The sequence below is a fragment of the Emydura macquarii genome, unplaced genomic scaffold, assembly GCF_026122565.2.
Source record: "Emydura macquarii macquarii isolate MOO-44397 ecotype Brisbane River unplaced genomic scaffold, CSIRO-AGI_Emac_v2 contig_3530, whole genome shotgun sequence".
Taxonomy (NCBI): domain Eukaryota; kingdom Metazoa; phylum Chordata; order Testudines; family Chelidae; genus Emydura; species Emydura macquarii.
Window position 1 is genome coordinate 3,926,778 of NW_027133667.1, and position 16,018 is coordinate 3,942,795.

The 16,018-nt window shown below is 42.6% G+C and overlaps 1 protein-coding gene across 1 annotated transcript in view; it reads right to left on the reverse strand.

The window, feature by feature from the left end:
- Positions 1-7,758: 7,758 nt before the first annotated feature.
- Positions 7,759-16,018, reverse strand: part of SLC37A3 (solute carrier family 37 member 3) — a 39,365-nt gene continuing 31,105 nt past the window's right edge. Inside the window, exons 12-16 of the mRNA XM_067536076.1 lie at positions 14,989-15,090; positions 14,141-14,188; positions 13,336-13,487; positions 11,327-11,392; positions 7,759-10,310 (exon numbers count right to left, since the gene is read on the reverse strand). Of these exons, the coding sequence (XP_067392177.1) occupies positions 10,218-10,310; positions 11,327-11,392; positions 13,336-13,487; positions 14,141-14,188; positions 14,989-15,090 (461 nt within the window). The 3' untranslated portion in view covers positions 7,759-10,217. The remainder of the gene's footprint in view (positions 10,311-11,326; positions 11,393-13,335; positions 13,488-14,140; positions 14,189-14,988; positions 15,091-16,018) is intronic.

Consider the following 16,018-nt stretch of genomic DNA (forward strand, 5'->3'; position numbering starts at 1 on the left):
ATTCCTGTCACTCAGCTGTTAGTCGCCAGAATTCCTGGATTTGGGGGCAACCTCACCCAAGCACAGTGAAGACAATCAAACGAGCCAGCTCTTCTCCAGCATGTTTCCTTGTCTGCTCCTCCCATCCTACACAACTTCCTCGGGGGCAGTATCCAGTGTGTAATCTGATACTGTGGGGTAAGGCCAGAAGTACAGATTGAAATAGTTAACTAATCTTTCTATGTACCTTAGACCAAGAGTCATTAAGTTTGTGAACATGAAGCCACCTCTGCCAAAGTTTCATAGCTAATTTTCAGGTAAGGAGATAGTGGATGTGCCTATGACTTTTCCATTATTCATGCAGTATTGAAGCTTATTCAGACTGTTTTGAAGCTCTAAATTTCATTGTGGTCCAATTATTGCATCTTTGGTTTGTAGTAAGGTATTTCTAAGCACTCAATAACGATGCACAGGTAAATATGGTCATCTGAATTGGTTTGCGATTTCTCCCATTGACGATATTTCATTCTGCTTTATTAATTGCCCAGATTCAATTATGCCTGACAATTAGCCAACCATTATATTCTGGTCTTCTTGTCAGTTTAAAGAAGGATCATCCAGAGACTGAGGTCAAGGAAGATGGACAGTACCTTAAGATTCTAGGTTTTTGATTGGTTTTTTGTTTGTTTGTTTTTTTTAAAATGAATAATACAGAGTCTCCCATGGCAAAGAAAATAAAATTACTTGAGTTAGATAAATGCAGAAAAAATTGTTCAGGATCAAGCTAGTGTTTCTGAGATAGGCCATGCTACCAGTCAAATGCAAATCAATATTTGACTGTTAAGATAATGACAGAAGTGAAGGAAAGATAAATGCCTTATTTTGTAGTCACCGGATGTTAAATTATAATCTTGAAAAGGTTCATTTAATAGTTTGTAACAAGGTATAATTTTTATTTTCTATATGGTAACAGAGTACACATTATACATACCCTGTGTATAGCTTGATATAGTTCAGAAGTCTGTATTGCTCTTATATAGCTAAAACAACATACACTTTATAAGTAATTAATACCAACCTATGTTAGAAAGAGGAACTTTGGTGCACAGTTTGAGTGCGTGAGATTTTTTTTATGGATAAAGTATCATGTCAAGTTACACGCCAGTAGAACCTTTTCATGGCCTGGACTTGCACAATCCACTTTTCAAAGAAGCATGTTTCTGCTAACACCAAAGTGTAGGCAAAATGTCTTGATTATTATAATTGTATATGTTATTTCCATCTTCGCTAAGGCATTTTCTCTTTTGGTGCCCTGGAAGCTTGTTCTTTCAAAAGAATTATTCCTTTCATTTGAAAGGGGCTTATTGCATTTTGTAATTGTAGCAAACTCAAATGGAGGGGCCCAGCCAGAGATCCAGGCCCCATCGTGTTAGACAGAGTATTAGTGTAACAAACAGTCCCTACCCTAAACAGATAGGAAGATGATCTAATTGTTAGGGCAACTAGCCTAGGGCTTGGGAGATCTGGATTCAATTCCCAGCTCTGCCACAGATTGCCTATATGACCTTGGGCCAGTCACTAAATGTCTGGGTTCACTTTCCCATCTGTAAAATGGGGATAATAGCACTTCCTTGCCCCACAGAGGTATGAGAGGAGAAGTACGTTAAAACTGTGAGGCACTCAAATACTAGGGAAATGAGGGTCATAAATGTATCTTATGTAGAAAGAAACTGTTTACAGTCTAAGTGTACAAGACACCAATTATTATCCCCATTTTATAGATGAGGAACCAAGGCACATAGCAACTATATGACTGGGCCAGGAAGTCAGAGAGAATCCAGACTTCCTCCGCTCCAGTCCAGCGCTGTCTCCACAGGGCCACCCTTCCTCAAGGAAGCTGTACAAACAAACACTCACCTTACACCCTGAAAAATACCATTGTTTGAACAGCACTGTTGCATTAACAAGTATAAATTTCCTATAAGAATTACAGAAATGTTTCTTGGGAATACAGTTGCCATTTCTCGCTCCGCTCTACCACTGAATCTCTATCAAAATTAGTAAAGCCCAGATGTCAGTAGGAGAGCAGAAACTCCAGTGCTGGTCTGAGGGCTGAAGCAGATGGTTGGTAGAGGGGAAAATCTTCTGAGAGATCCTGCCTTCCACTGCCTTTTTCCTTTCCTTCAAAGGCCCACCTTGACTGTCCCTTCTGGTTGCAAAGGGCTGGCCGGGTAGCTCTCACCAGAGCCCATCAACATTGTGCCTCAGTCAGCCAGAGGGAGTAGCTCAGATGAAGTACCCGCATGGAGAAGTCTGATGTGTTCTCTGCAGTGCTCTCAAACGCTGCCATTTCAGAAAGCTAAGGGACCACACCTGAAAACCCCCTGGACCGGTCATTTAAACAACTGGGCCAGGCTAGATTTTCTGGTAAAAAAGATGGTCTTCTCTTCGTGATGGCTCAGGTTTGTCATATGGTTGCATCACATACTTCTGTCTGCATTGTAAAGTAGCTGCAGGCTGGGTTACAGCCCCATAGTTCCAGTGACATTAAGGTTGCTGTATTGTTTGAAGGTTAGAGCATGGGAGAGGGAGTTGAAAATCCTGGATTCCGTTCCTAGCTCAGTATGTTGCCTTGTCAAAATCCCCCAACTAATCTCTGCCTCAGTTTACCCATCTGTAAAATGGAGATAATCATCTACTGCACAGGGTATTTGTAAGGCATGTTGAGATCATGGGATGAAGGCACTCAGAGAGACAAATAAACCCTGTTTTTAGTAGTGTCTGGCAGGCTGAATAATTTGCTCTGACACTTCACATACCAGATCCAAACCCCTCCAGGCACATTTTTGTAGGCAAAGGGGAAACGTGTCAAAATTCTTTTCTCTTCATGAAGATGACAAAAAAACCCACGCATCAGTTAAGATGGAGATTCCACAAGCAGCAGTTGCAAAGGAAAACATCCAAGGAAGGATTTACTGCAGTTAAACCACTATGCCAAAGATTATAAATGGGGGAGGGCTAAGAGAACTGGACCAAAGCTAGATTTAAAAGGAATTAATACAGCTGGGACCACTGCTGCAGAGTTCAGGAGATTCCAGCTAAACATTTGTCAATACCAGTCAGACTGATCTGATGGAGAGCAACTTCCTTTTCGGTAGTAAAGGCTCTTTTCCTCCTTTTCACCTGTTAGGTGAGCAAGGAATGTACTGTCCTTCATCAAAAGGCCAACTTGCCTGTTCCACACCACCTTCCTAGACCATTATATTGGGATCATAGCCTATAGACCCAAACTAAAATGTTTTCAGCTAAACAATCTTTTTTGTTTCTACTTGATCTGAACACGTTTCTACTTAGGTATTTACTCTGGGCTATGAAGGCGGCTCCACACCATGGAAATATTTATGTTTTATGAGCACATCCTATGTCAATGTATTTTACTTCCAACACTTCATTTATCACATTTGTTTCACCCCTTTTTAGTTCTCTAGGGAAGTTGCGTGTGAATGTATGCAATTCCATAGTCACCTTGAGGTTTTAATCCACACCCTTCCAGAAGGAATATATCTTTCATCACTCACATCCACCCATACCATGATTACATTACAATGCTCAATTTGTCAGTTCAGAACGTACCGGCTCCTTCTCAGGCAGCCAGATAAATTAGTGAAGGGAGGATGAAAGAAAAAGGTTGTGGACCAAATTCATCCACAGGCCTTATAATAGGGATGGATTTGGAGCTGCCTATTTAAGAACCAATGAGTAACCTCCTGTGAAATAGCAGGGAGGAGGAGGAGGAGGAAAATAGCAGGTCCAGCAGAACAGGACTCCGCATTGCATTAACAACAAAACCACTTTGCATTGCTCTGGAGCCTTCTATCTCAGGCTAAAACTGCCACTGTAGCACTGCAGTGTAGACATTACATATACCAACAGGAGGGGTTCTCCCATCCGTGTAGGTAATCCACCTCTCTGAGACACGGTAGTTAGGTCGACCGAAGAATTCTACACGCAGTCTACGCTGGGGGTTAGGTTGGCTTACCTACATCTCTTACACCCCAGAGAAATGAAGTTATGCCGCTGAAAGTGCCCTGTGTAGACCACCCTCAACAAATGGTGAATTAAGTCTCAACATGTGATTATCCTCATTTTACAGATGGGGAAAAACTGTGGCACAAATGGGTTAAATGACTTAGCCGAAGGTGTGTAGCAAAATGTAGCAGAGACAGAAACATGAACCAGCCTTGAGATTTTAAGTTCATTGGGGCCGAGGCTGTCTTCCCTGTATATCTATGCAACATATAACACATTTCGGATTCTACTGTAGTAGCAATCATGCTTTAACAACATCCTCCCTTCCTTGGGGAAATCAGTCTTTGGAACCAGCCACTGCATGAGCTAATAGAGACAAGATGTCCTGGTTATCAAACAGTACATCCCATCCCAAACCAATCTTGTGTAGGTGCATGCACATGACACTAAATACAAAAACGTAGGCTGCCTCCCAACTCCGAGTTCGTGCTCAACTACACTTCCCAAGAGAACCAAAACAGGGCCGGTGGGCCTCAGGCAGCATTAATTTACTAATTGCTGTGACTAATGCAACTCCAGCACCATGCTCCACCTTGCCATAACATGTTCACCTGCATGGTCTCCAGTACAGCGGCTTCTTCACATTCCAGTGACTGCACATGCAGTCACCTGCTTCCATTTGCTGCCATTGTCGTCACGAGTTTGGCGACATGAACAATAGGAGGCGAGCCCAGTTCCAAGCAGCAGCATCGGAATGCTTTGATAGAGGAGAAAAGAGGAGAGTGGTGGGCAAGTGGAAAGAGAGCAGCAACCCCCGATAACATGACATCTCCAAACCTTCATCCACTTGCTGAACTCCTTTCCCCACAGTAGCAAATTTGGGGTAAGACCTTCTGGAACCTTTCCTTTGTTACTAGCTGCATCAAGCTTTGAGAAGCCACATTGCTCTGCTCATACATGCACATCAGAAAACCTGTCCCACCTGCCAGACTGAAAAAGCTAGTGAACCTGTGCCATGGGGGACAAGAGAAAAAAAGGGAACAGGATTTATTCCCGCTACATCTGGAGTCCAAGAATCCAGAGCATTCCTACCCATCTGAAATCTCAGAACCTCAACCAATGGGTTACAAAAGAAGAGTTTTAAACACCGTGTCTGAATAATCCTATTCTTGTAAAATGACAGAGGACTTATGAGCTCTGGATCGGAGGGCCACTTAAATGCCTATAAGGATGAATCCATATAGGATGACCAGGTAGCACGTGTGAAAAATGGGGACGGGGGTGAGGGGTAATAGGTGCCTATATAAGACAAAGCCCTGAATATCAGGACTGTCCCTATAAAACCAGGACATCTGGCTATCCAAAATCCATATTGGACAAGAACGTGGGTGTTGTTCACATGTCTGGATAGATGACTGATCAAGGACAATGCACGGAGGAATTCAAGGGTCTGAGTACAGAATTTGCCATACCAAGTCAGCTACTTATCTGTCAAGTGCAGTTCATTATAATTCAGACTACTCAAAATAAAACAGCTTTTTCCTAAGAAGATAGACCATGTAGGAGTCCTGCTAAACTGATCCCAGACAAAAGCCCTCCTTCCCTGTTTAATAGTTTGAAATCTATTGGAAAGAAAACAGAGTTCACTACGATCAGGGGACATTGATATTAATGTTGGCTCTCATGGTTTTCATAGGCACACCTGGCACATCTCCCTTTGTGGCATCCTCAAAGGACATTTGCCAAATCACAGACACTCTGGAATCAATAGCCCAACACATGGACTCTTGGAGAAGCACTGGCTACATGGGAGTCCAAGAGAACATTCAGAATGAATTTCCTAATTCTCTTATTCAATATTGTAGTAACTATATAAATGCAAAGCTTAGGAGACAGAGAAAGGTCTCACACCCAGCATACTCGCTCACACTAGGAATCCAACCACCACAGAAGCATCTAGGAATTGTAAATCTTATCTGTATTTCAGGTTTTCAGAGAACTCTAGGCAATTTAAAAAGGATCTGATGTTTTGTAAGAAAGGAGAAAGCAGGTTGTACCTGTCAGAAAGGGCTTGTAATATGGAACTAGCAAAGGAAAAAATTGCAGATAGACTCAGTAGATTCATAACAAATAATAAAACTGTCAATGATCAAGGAGAACAGTTCTCCAAGTAACCCCAATGTAGGTATGTTTTCAACATCCCCAAGCAAAATGTCACCAGAATTTTGCACAAAAAAGAGCCATAAGGTTGCAGTAGTAATGGGTGTTCTCTCCTTTAATTTGGGAGGAGGGAGATGGGAGGAGAAATGGACACATGGGGAGAAGAAGAGTATTTAAAGTGCACTTTCCCCTTTAGAGCAAGGGTTCTTTCCCAAGCTCAGGAGAAAAATACATTACATACGATAACCACTAGAGGGCTATGAAGAAGGCAAAATCAGGTTCCTACCACTGCTGGAGATGGCAATGGCAGATGATATCCAGGTAAGAGTTGTGCAATGTCTGATCTCACAGACCCAGGGCAGTCCAGTGCATGAACTTTACTGGTAGGATCAAGACTGGCTAGTTTAATATCTATGGCATGATATCCCGCTATTCAAGCTGCTTGAAAGGAAATCTACCAGAAGAACGTAATTTAAAATGGGAAAGTATCACGGGGATGGTGTGAAAGGGTAGGCAGTGCACATCCTTTTCGTGTGTTCTCCACCAACTTGATTACCCACTAGATCTGTCACATTCTGGGTAACAGCCAGACACTTGGGGGGGGGGGGGGAGGCATTTTTTGGTATTTTGCTATTCTATGATTTTAAACTTTGAAACCAACCAATATTTCTGCCTCTTTCCTTGCTCAAATTATAGATTCCAGTGATCACGGTCACGATCATAGTGGTGGGATGGGGGATTGAGGTTGTTTAGCGTTATCTTGTTCAAACAGACATTAAAGTGAAAAACAGTTTCTTAAGGTACCTAGAGGCTAAGATATTCTGATCCTAGACACTCTCACAAACATGGAAGCAGGGGGAGAAATGAGATAATCGTGCCCTCTCAGAAAAATAACTGCAATGTAGTTTTCTTATACATCGTGAGGGGCCACGCACATGACCATGATCTCTGGGTGTCTCAAGAAAGCCAAGGTCTCACCTAATTCTGAGTTTCCAGCATGCTATGAAACAAGAACACAGTTAAAAAGTTCCCCACTGTGTCCATCTAAAGACAGGAACAAGGGTGAGCGTACAATGGATACTCAGAGAAATGAGCGGAGAGGGAGCCTAGCAAAGATAGCAAGCATGTTGTGTTTGATACGGAATGAGTAACGCATGGCTTCTACATTCAGATACCAAAAAATCAGGTACGTCTGGCTTCTTTATCAGAGGCCATTAATCCCACTGTTCTCAGTGCCTCTGGCAGGGAGTCTCCCAAAGCTTCTTATGAAATTGATCAGGAAGAGTGCCAAACTGACAAGCAGCAACTTGTACCCTTTCTGGTTGGGAAGGGGGTTTGTTTTAAAGGTTAGCAAGAGCTAGAGAGCGCGCGCAGCGATTAGAAAGAGACATATAATACTGCAGGCAAGGGCTGTGTAGGCTCGACTCTTTAGAACTACTTACTAGGGAAACAACTGCAACAACACTGTTGCACTTGTAACTGGAGACTGACTGTCCATTAAAAGGAGGAAGGGCTCAGTTTGGTGAACTTTTACGATTTTAGAAAGGAGGAGGGGGCGGAGTGGAATCAAGCACACAAAAGAATTCTACATCAGTTCACCAAAAATAATAATTTATTCAGATGACATTGATTTGACATTATCAGAATCAAAACATTTCTCATTGCCACTGCTTGGGGAAATATACCAGCCAAAGAGTCTAGTGTAAAAATAAATATATTAAGACTTGGTAGGGGAAAAAATGCATAGCCAATCAAGTATTAGCAATAAATATACTGTTCGCCAAAATACTCTCTGAATAGTTGCACGTGCTCTGCAGGTCAGTGTGTAGATGGAGTTTGCAGCCAGTCTGACACATCTCAGAAGGGGGTGGTACTGTTGACATGAAGTAATTTGCACTGAAGACTACGATCTTCGTTTCCATCACTACTTACTTGGCATCTGGACAGTCAAGCAAAGACTGGAATCCAAAATCTCCATTCTCCAATGCATGAACAACAGACTGGGCAAACAGTGCCACCAACAATTTCAAATCTGAACTTCAAGGAGTTTGCTTCTGTTTGGAAATGGACTCAGGACTGGGTTGGGATCTGAACACTAAGCTAAGTGCCCCAGTGAGTTGAGGGCACAAGGGTAGGTCCCCCAACAGTATCTCCTCAGGAGCCTCCCAAATTATAATGGCAAAACTTGGAATGGGGCAGGAAGAAGAGACAAGAACACGGGTCCCTCATATGATTGATTGTGCCTTCTCCCTAATCACTGAACTGTTTGGAAGTTAACTAAAAACACAGAGGAAGAGATCTAAAAGCAGAAAACATCTCAGACAAAGACGACAAAGGACTTTCAGAAAGAATAACAGAAATGCAGCAACCATGTTTTCTCCGTTAAGTGAAGCTGTGAAAACAGCTGGCGCTGCAGAAGTAGCCAACAATCTTTGAGCAACAATTCAATACAAAAGAGCCATAAGGCACTAACAATATTCCACATTAATCACATGATTAAACATTTACATTCAGACATTTAAAAAAAGATCGCTGTACACTAAGCTTAAAAAAAAAGGCAATTTTCCCCATTTTAAAAAGTCCCTTTTTTCAAATTGTCAGCTACCTAAGAATTTTTCCATCCAGGCAGCAACAATAGATTGGATGGAATATTTGATCAGAAACCTTGTCAGTTAAAAAGCGTCTGTGTGAAGGTAAGAAAGGTCACCCCAGGCAGCAGACAGAAAAAAACATAAAAAGCAGCTGAGAGGTTGTAAAACCACTTCAGTAAACAACTCAATGATGCAAGTAACTTCATTAACAAACAGGTGACGGATGTTAGTCACCTTGCTTAATGCACTAGGAGGTGTTGAGATATGACACTTACGCGTAGAAGAGAATGACATGCTTTTGTAGCTGGTTTACATCTATTTTTCTTATGAGCTATCAGACTGAGAGCCCGGGAGCCCTCTGTCTGTCCAGAACGTCAGGAAAGCATGGGCAACGGTAGCCCCACTAATGTGCCTCAATCCTAACCCATAAGGATCACATATAAGGGCAGCGGAATAGATCAGACTCATTTCATTTAATCCTGGATCTGCTCTGCCGAGGAAGGAAAAATGGACAACTGTCCCAAGAGAATAGGACTGATGACACTGGTTTCTTTCAGAAATGTCAGCCAAACAGCCATCAAATGCAGACAGCAATGACTTAGGGTCACAAATGATCTGACAGCCACCTGGTGAAAGAACTTGTATCCCAGTACCAATCCTCAAAGCCATCTAAGTGGCCTCTGTTCTATCTATAAAGTTTACCACACTCCTTGAAAATTAGTGTTAAAAGATGATTATCCCACTATTCTACAATATTTGGCTACTTAAATATTCAGAAATCACAGGGTTTAGCAATAATAAATAGATCAAGCATGGAGTTAGCTTCTGATGGAGAAATTATCTGCATATGAGAGGGTTATTAACCAAGGATAGTAGAGGTTAATCTGTGTATGGATTTAGCAAAAGTATTTTCAGGACATCTGGACAGCACAAATACATCCAGTTCCAAAGAAACTTTTTGCCCATTCTTCTAAACCAAAGCAACAACGAATTTAAGAATGTTCATGAAGTGGACTTATGGCTTTCCCAGCATAACAAGGTCTCACCATTCACTAAGATTAACTCCCCATTTTCAGTTTCAAATATCTGATGCTTGCCAGGACACCCAGAAATAATTAGTAAAGATTATGGCAATGGGACCACAACACAGGAGGCAAGAGAGCACTTGCTGAATTGAAAGGCTCTAGTGGGACTACAACCATGCTGATTAATTCCTCTATCTTGGATCAGGAGCTCCATGGTGCAGATTGCCTCAATCCATTTGGGTATTTGGTATTCCAACAGCAAGTTCTCAAAGGCTGTTCAGCAAAAACCTTTTGGGCCATTCTGAATTTGTCCAAACTTGCAAGGGATAGGGGCAGGGAAAAAAAAAACAAAAAAACATAAAGCTCCCAGAATTTTGATTGGTCTCCCAGTTGTTGATTTTCCTTGGATAGTTCCTCTCAAGGGAAGCAGCAGTCACCCAGTCAGCATACGCAAGCGTCTCTCATGCAGGAGCAATCTAATTTCCCTCACTATTAAGGGTGAGATGAACAGGATTGTTGAACTTGTCTGCGGAAAGAAACAGCAGGAAGGACAATTAGTACATGTGCACACCGCTGCAATTCTATCTTCCCTCCAATGCATTTTAGAGGCATTTGTAAGCACAGAAAGCTGGAAGTAAAACACAGGAAAAGTCCAACTTTGCCGATCAGTCAGAAGGACAAAAGAGGGCTTTAGACTTTCAGGAAAGTTTTTGAGTAAGCTACGGCTCTTGACTTTCCCCTTGGCCACTGCTCTCTCTGGAGCCTACCAAAACAGCTCTTTCAGTAATTCAGAAAGGAGTCAAAGAGGAAAGCAAAGCATGACCCCAGCCCTAAGGGAGAAGCAGGTGAATTATGCAACACTCTGAGCCACTACCAACCTGAGCAGCTCAGGGTGTGAACTCTGATCTCCTAGACAGAAGCAGTGTGCGGCCACTGAACTGGGCCAGACCTATAGAGCCTGGTCACTTCGGCCCCTCGATGTCTGACTATCCCACCCACGAGCCCAAAAGAAAGGGCTGAACAAATGAACAGTTCAACATCAGGATAAAACAACAACAGGATAAAAGCAAGTGAAACACTGGAAGCCATGTGACCACACACTTGCACAGAGTGGATTTTGGAGGGGGCAGAAGCTTAACTTGGAAATCAGAGTGAAATTCAACAAAATGCACATTGCAGGCCAGACACACAACTTTTTAAATGGGTAATATCAAGTGCATCACTTTCTATCACTTATGATAGCTTCTTCACAAAAAATTAGCTGCCTACCAATCTGGCCTTGTTCATTTGGCAATCACAATTCAACCTCAGTTTTTTGATTGGTGGAAGGAACGGATATTAACATGACTGATTTAGATCACTTCCTGGCGTGCCCCAGCCTTATGCCAGCTCTATGGCTGCTGCAGAAGCAGTTTAGGATGTGAAAGTCATTACGTTAAGACTCTCACAAAAACAGTCCTATTAGTATTCTAGGGTTCAGAAATTCTTTTCAGCTGCACACTCAACATGGGTGAAAAAGTTAAAGAAGAAAAGACTTCTTACCATAAGAATGAAGAAATAGAAAACCCACATCCATCCCAGATTGTCCTGGATCAAAGAAACTAGATACTGTAAAGAAACAAAATAGGATATTTAGATCATCAATATGTGCACAACTGTGCAGGGTGTGTTTTTGGTATCACTCTTTCATTTGCACCTCCGTAAGTTTGTGGACAGTTATCACTTAAAAAAAAGCCAATCACAAATCCTTTCTCTCCGTATCTAGTTGTTCCTTGCCTGGCATAATAGGAAACTTGTTGGCTTAATCCTTCTATATAAACCCATACAAGATAGGTGAAATAAAGATGCCAGCCTGAAGCTTTATAGGTAACTAGGTGCAGTGAGGAGAGAAAGACTTACTACAGCTTCAAGGGGTGACAATTTGACTAGACTGATCACAAGATTTTATTGCACAGAACATACCATTCCGTAAGTGAATCTAAATACCCTGAGAAAAACTGAACACTCTGGGAAGATGTACACAGGGCATGCATCAGCAGCAGCTATACGAGCATTATCTAGTCAATCCTTCCAGTACCCTGTGATGTAGATAAGATGCTCAAGTTTCTGCACTGATTTACATTCTGAGCTCAACAGCGCCATGTAAACCTCAAGTAAAGGCAGAATTTATCCCTCACGTGATATTTGAATACAACTCTATTTAAAGGACCTCTGTACCTCTCTCTTACTGAGCACACTGGCACAAAAACAGGATCTTCATTTCTGAAGCACTCTTTGTGCTTCTGCTGCTTATTCACCCACCTGGAGTGACATCACAGCTATCTCCACGGAGATGACTGACTGCATGACCAGGCAGGTAAGCAGTGGCAGGCAGAACTTTTCAGAAAGAAAGACCCCGTTTTCGCGATGCTCTACTTAAGAAGTGGGTATGTGTGTGGAAAGGGGAAGATGCAGGGAGCATGGTACACTGGGAAATTTGTTTCTAAATAAGGTTTGAAAGGGGGCCATGAGGTGTTAGTAGCCTGTTAAATGTGGAAAACTAAGACAGCATCTCAGAGAGAGACAGAAAGAACGAACATTTCATTTAGCAGGGGAGAACCAGCTCAGTCAGCAGCTGGCAAATTCGTCTCTGCCTGCAATCAGCACTGCTGAGATTCACAGGCATATTCCCACAAGTGCTAATTATGAACCCTAGTCCCTTGGGGAAATGAGGATGTGGCCTCCACTCCAATCTATTCCTCGGTATTTCCTGATGTTACACTCACTCACTAGCAGTATGGGGCCCATTACATCACAGAAATGCTCATGTTCCTGCCACACCCAAAAATCAGAACTCTGTGCTTTCATGTGCATGAATTTTGGTATTTGCATAACAAGTACGTTCCTATTGCCAATGCCCTCAGCTGCCTCTTCAGTAACGGTCAGCCATCAATTCCTATAATGGCACATGAAGTGGAGAATAAAAGCAAGTGATACCAGTTTTACAGGGGGTGAAGTCTGCCCTAGATAAAGAGAATCACACTCAAACTAGCCTAATTTAAGAATCGTTATAAATGTTCTATCTAAGGGGACATTCATCTTACAAACAATATTTTGTAAATACCCTTCTTTACGTGGGTTCCTACGACCACCTTAGATTATTTAAAAACTGAAAATAATTTAAAAATCCAATTTTCTTTTCACTATTTATGGAGTTTACATTTTTTCCATTTCTCACAGCTCAGGCTATGGAAGAGTCTAAACCCCATTTCACTGTGAAAGTTCGGTGCCACGATATTTGCATTACAAATGCAGCAGCAAAGGTTTGTTTGTTAGAAAACACACACACAGTTTTCAATGGAAATTAAAAAAAGATGAATGGAAACATTTCAATTGGTGTTGGACGCTTTAAAAAAAACAAAACAAAAAAACCCTTAAAATAATCTAGATTTGGAGTAAAATGTGAATCATTGCCTCTTTAAATCGCAGCTCCTCCCAGTCCCGGAGTCACTCCCATGTAGAATTTTAAAGGCATGCTCCTTATTTCCTCAGTTTCTCTCTTGTAATCTCACCTGGCCCACTGCAGCTCCAATGCTCCCAGTTCCGTCCACAATTCCTGTGACTGTTGCCAAAGCCTCACTGTTCCCTTTGACCAGTTCCTGACGTCCCAGGTCCGCAGAAATTGCAGAGCTGATCATGTTAGAAGGGCCTCCAATGAAAAATCCTGAAAGCACCAAAAGACCATCTTCCAATGATAGCTCTACAAGGAGGCTGCCTTTGGCACAGCCTAAGTGTTTCACAGCGCAGGGATTTTCTGCCATCCAATGTCAAGGGCTGGGGATGCTCTGGAAGTCTCAGTTATGGGAACAGGTTGTAGTAGGGCACAGAATGCATTGCTCTTTGATGGGTTATTTATCCCTCATAACTGTAAATGTAGTGTTGTGGTATGCTTCTCTGTGCGTCTCTGGGGGAAAGTTGGGGGAATTCACAGAAGCCCTTAAAATAAGGGTGTTTGAAACCAAGGACCCTCACTTCTGCTGGTTAATAGAGAGTCCACATCACAGTGTGCTGCAAGGGAAGCTCCCAGGAAGCTTACAGCTTCTCGTAGTATAAAGAACGCAAGACACACTTGCCATCTGAGCTGTTCTAGTCTGCAGTGTAATTCCTTATTCTACATCTCAGCTTGTGAAAGCTTCTTAAAGAACTGTTCTAAAGGAAAAAAACATAGTAGGGTCTTCACGATCATTCCAGTTACAGTACTGGCATTTGGCTGAGACGGCAGCACAGGTGCATACATTAACAAGGTTTTATGGCAGCGTTGTGGTTTCTTTTCTGTTGCCAAGCTATTGGGGTGAAAGTGGCGTTTAGATGACGTACCTGTAATGGCCATTATGAATGCATTGATGGGTTTGCTGTTTGGAGAACCTGTCAGGGGACAGACAGGTAACAGAAGTGTTAATAAAATAATTAAGAATAATACCTAACTCTTATACAGAGCTTTTCATGCATAGATTTCAAAGCACTTTACAAAGGAGATAAGCATCACCACTCCCCATTTTACAGATGGGGAGACTGAGGCAAAGAGTGGCGAAGTAACCTGCCCAAGGTCACCCAGTTAAAGGATTCCCTTGGTGCAGCAAGAGAGCATACATGAAGATGTGAGATCTTCAACCTTATGATAGCTCCCAAATCCATTGTTTCGCTGAGCCTAGATGTGTCCTTTAATTAGTTATCCTAACAGATTGTTTCCCAATCCCATTGGTTGCTAGATGCTGGAGTGTTTCTGTAAATGGTGTGACTAAGAGCTTCTGACTTCTCATTCTTTCCTAGATCTAATCTCATTCTTTGCCTCCCCCACCAACAGCCTTTTCCTTTTTCAAGATGTTTGCACACTTCTGTGTTATTGCTTTATGGGCTGTAACTCTCACATGCTGGCCATGCTATAAAATGCAGCCAATGCAGCAGATCTAATGCCAGCTTCCTCGCTGGCATAAAGAAACCCAAGCACTCAACCCACATCTTCCCCCACTGTTAACCAGAATCTGAAAAAAAGGCTTCTTCCCAGATTCCACGATCCCTTGGCAAGTGCGACTGGCCAAGAAATATACTCTGTAGGGCAATATCCTGAACCAGAAATAGGTTCAAGGCAAAGAGACTGGCAAGTCTACATATGGCTCTTAAAGGCCTCTCTAGCCACTCCAGCCCGTAATACAATACATACTCACGGCTGTATCCAAAGAGAGACCCTATAGCCAGAAGCAAGCTGATGGCTAGCACTGGAGCTCGCTTCTGTAGCATATCGGAGATCAAGCCTTGGACTGTCCCGCCTATAGAAAGAAAATGAAAGTTTTTCATGTCCTTCAAATTAAAATATGGAAAACACCCTCTGCTGCACTTACTGAATTTTGGTCTTTTGTTCTCTCTTTACCTCTGCCCTTCTATTGCGGACAAAAATCTCACAGCCTGAGACACACACAAGGCCATATCAAATCAGGGTACTCAGGACACAGTAGCGCGGAATGTTAATGGAGTTTTTCCATTACTATGCCTCGCTCTCTCTGCATGTTTCCCCACGTACCCTTCCCGCAATCGCTGTTCAGGTCCGTGCAATGTCACATTTCGTGGCTGTCTCCTAAAATTTCCTACTGTTCCTATTAATGGCTCTGCTTCACGGATGGCAATAGCACAGCACCGAGTCTAAGCATCCCACCAACACTTTTAACACTGTTGTCTAACCCTGCTCAGCCTCGATCTAGACAACACAATGCTTACAATTCTGGCAGCTGCCAACACATTGTCTACATTAGCGTGCCCATCATTGCAATCACCAGTGGAGCTGCACTGCCGGTAATGAATTAGGAAATTTTAGGGAAATAATCCTAAGGTAAACAAGGCCACAGAGCAGCAAAGCAGATCGAGAACACATCAGAGTGTCTTGCAGGAAAGCAGAGTGAACTACTTACCCAGCCAAGAAACAGTGAAAGCAGAGCTCTAGCCCTAAAGGGAGGCTTTCTTTGTTCTGACTAGGAGGCACAAGTACAGATTTTACCACTGGCATAAACAAACAACTACATTTGACTCCACCGAAGTCAATAGAGTTGTGCCCGCTCACCCGAGTGCTGAACTGAGCCCTTTGTTTGCAGCAGTAGGGGAATGGTTGCTGGGGTATCGTCTACCCCTAATCCAGGCCTCCCTTCTCACTCAGGGATTCTGGTGGGATGTATTCCGGGTTTCCTGTCCTACATTTGTTTGAGT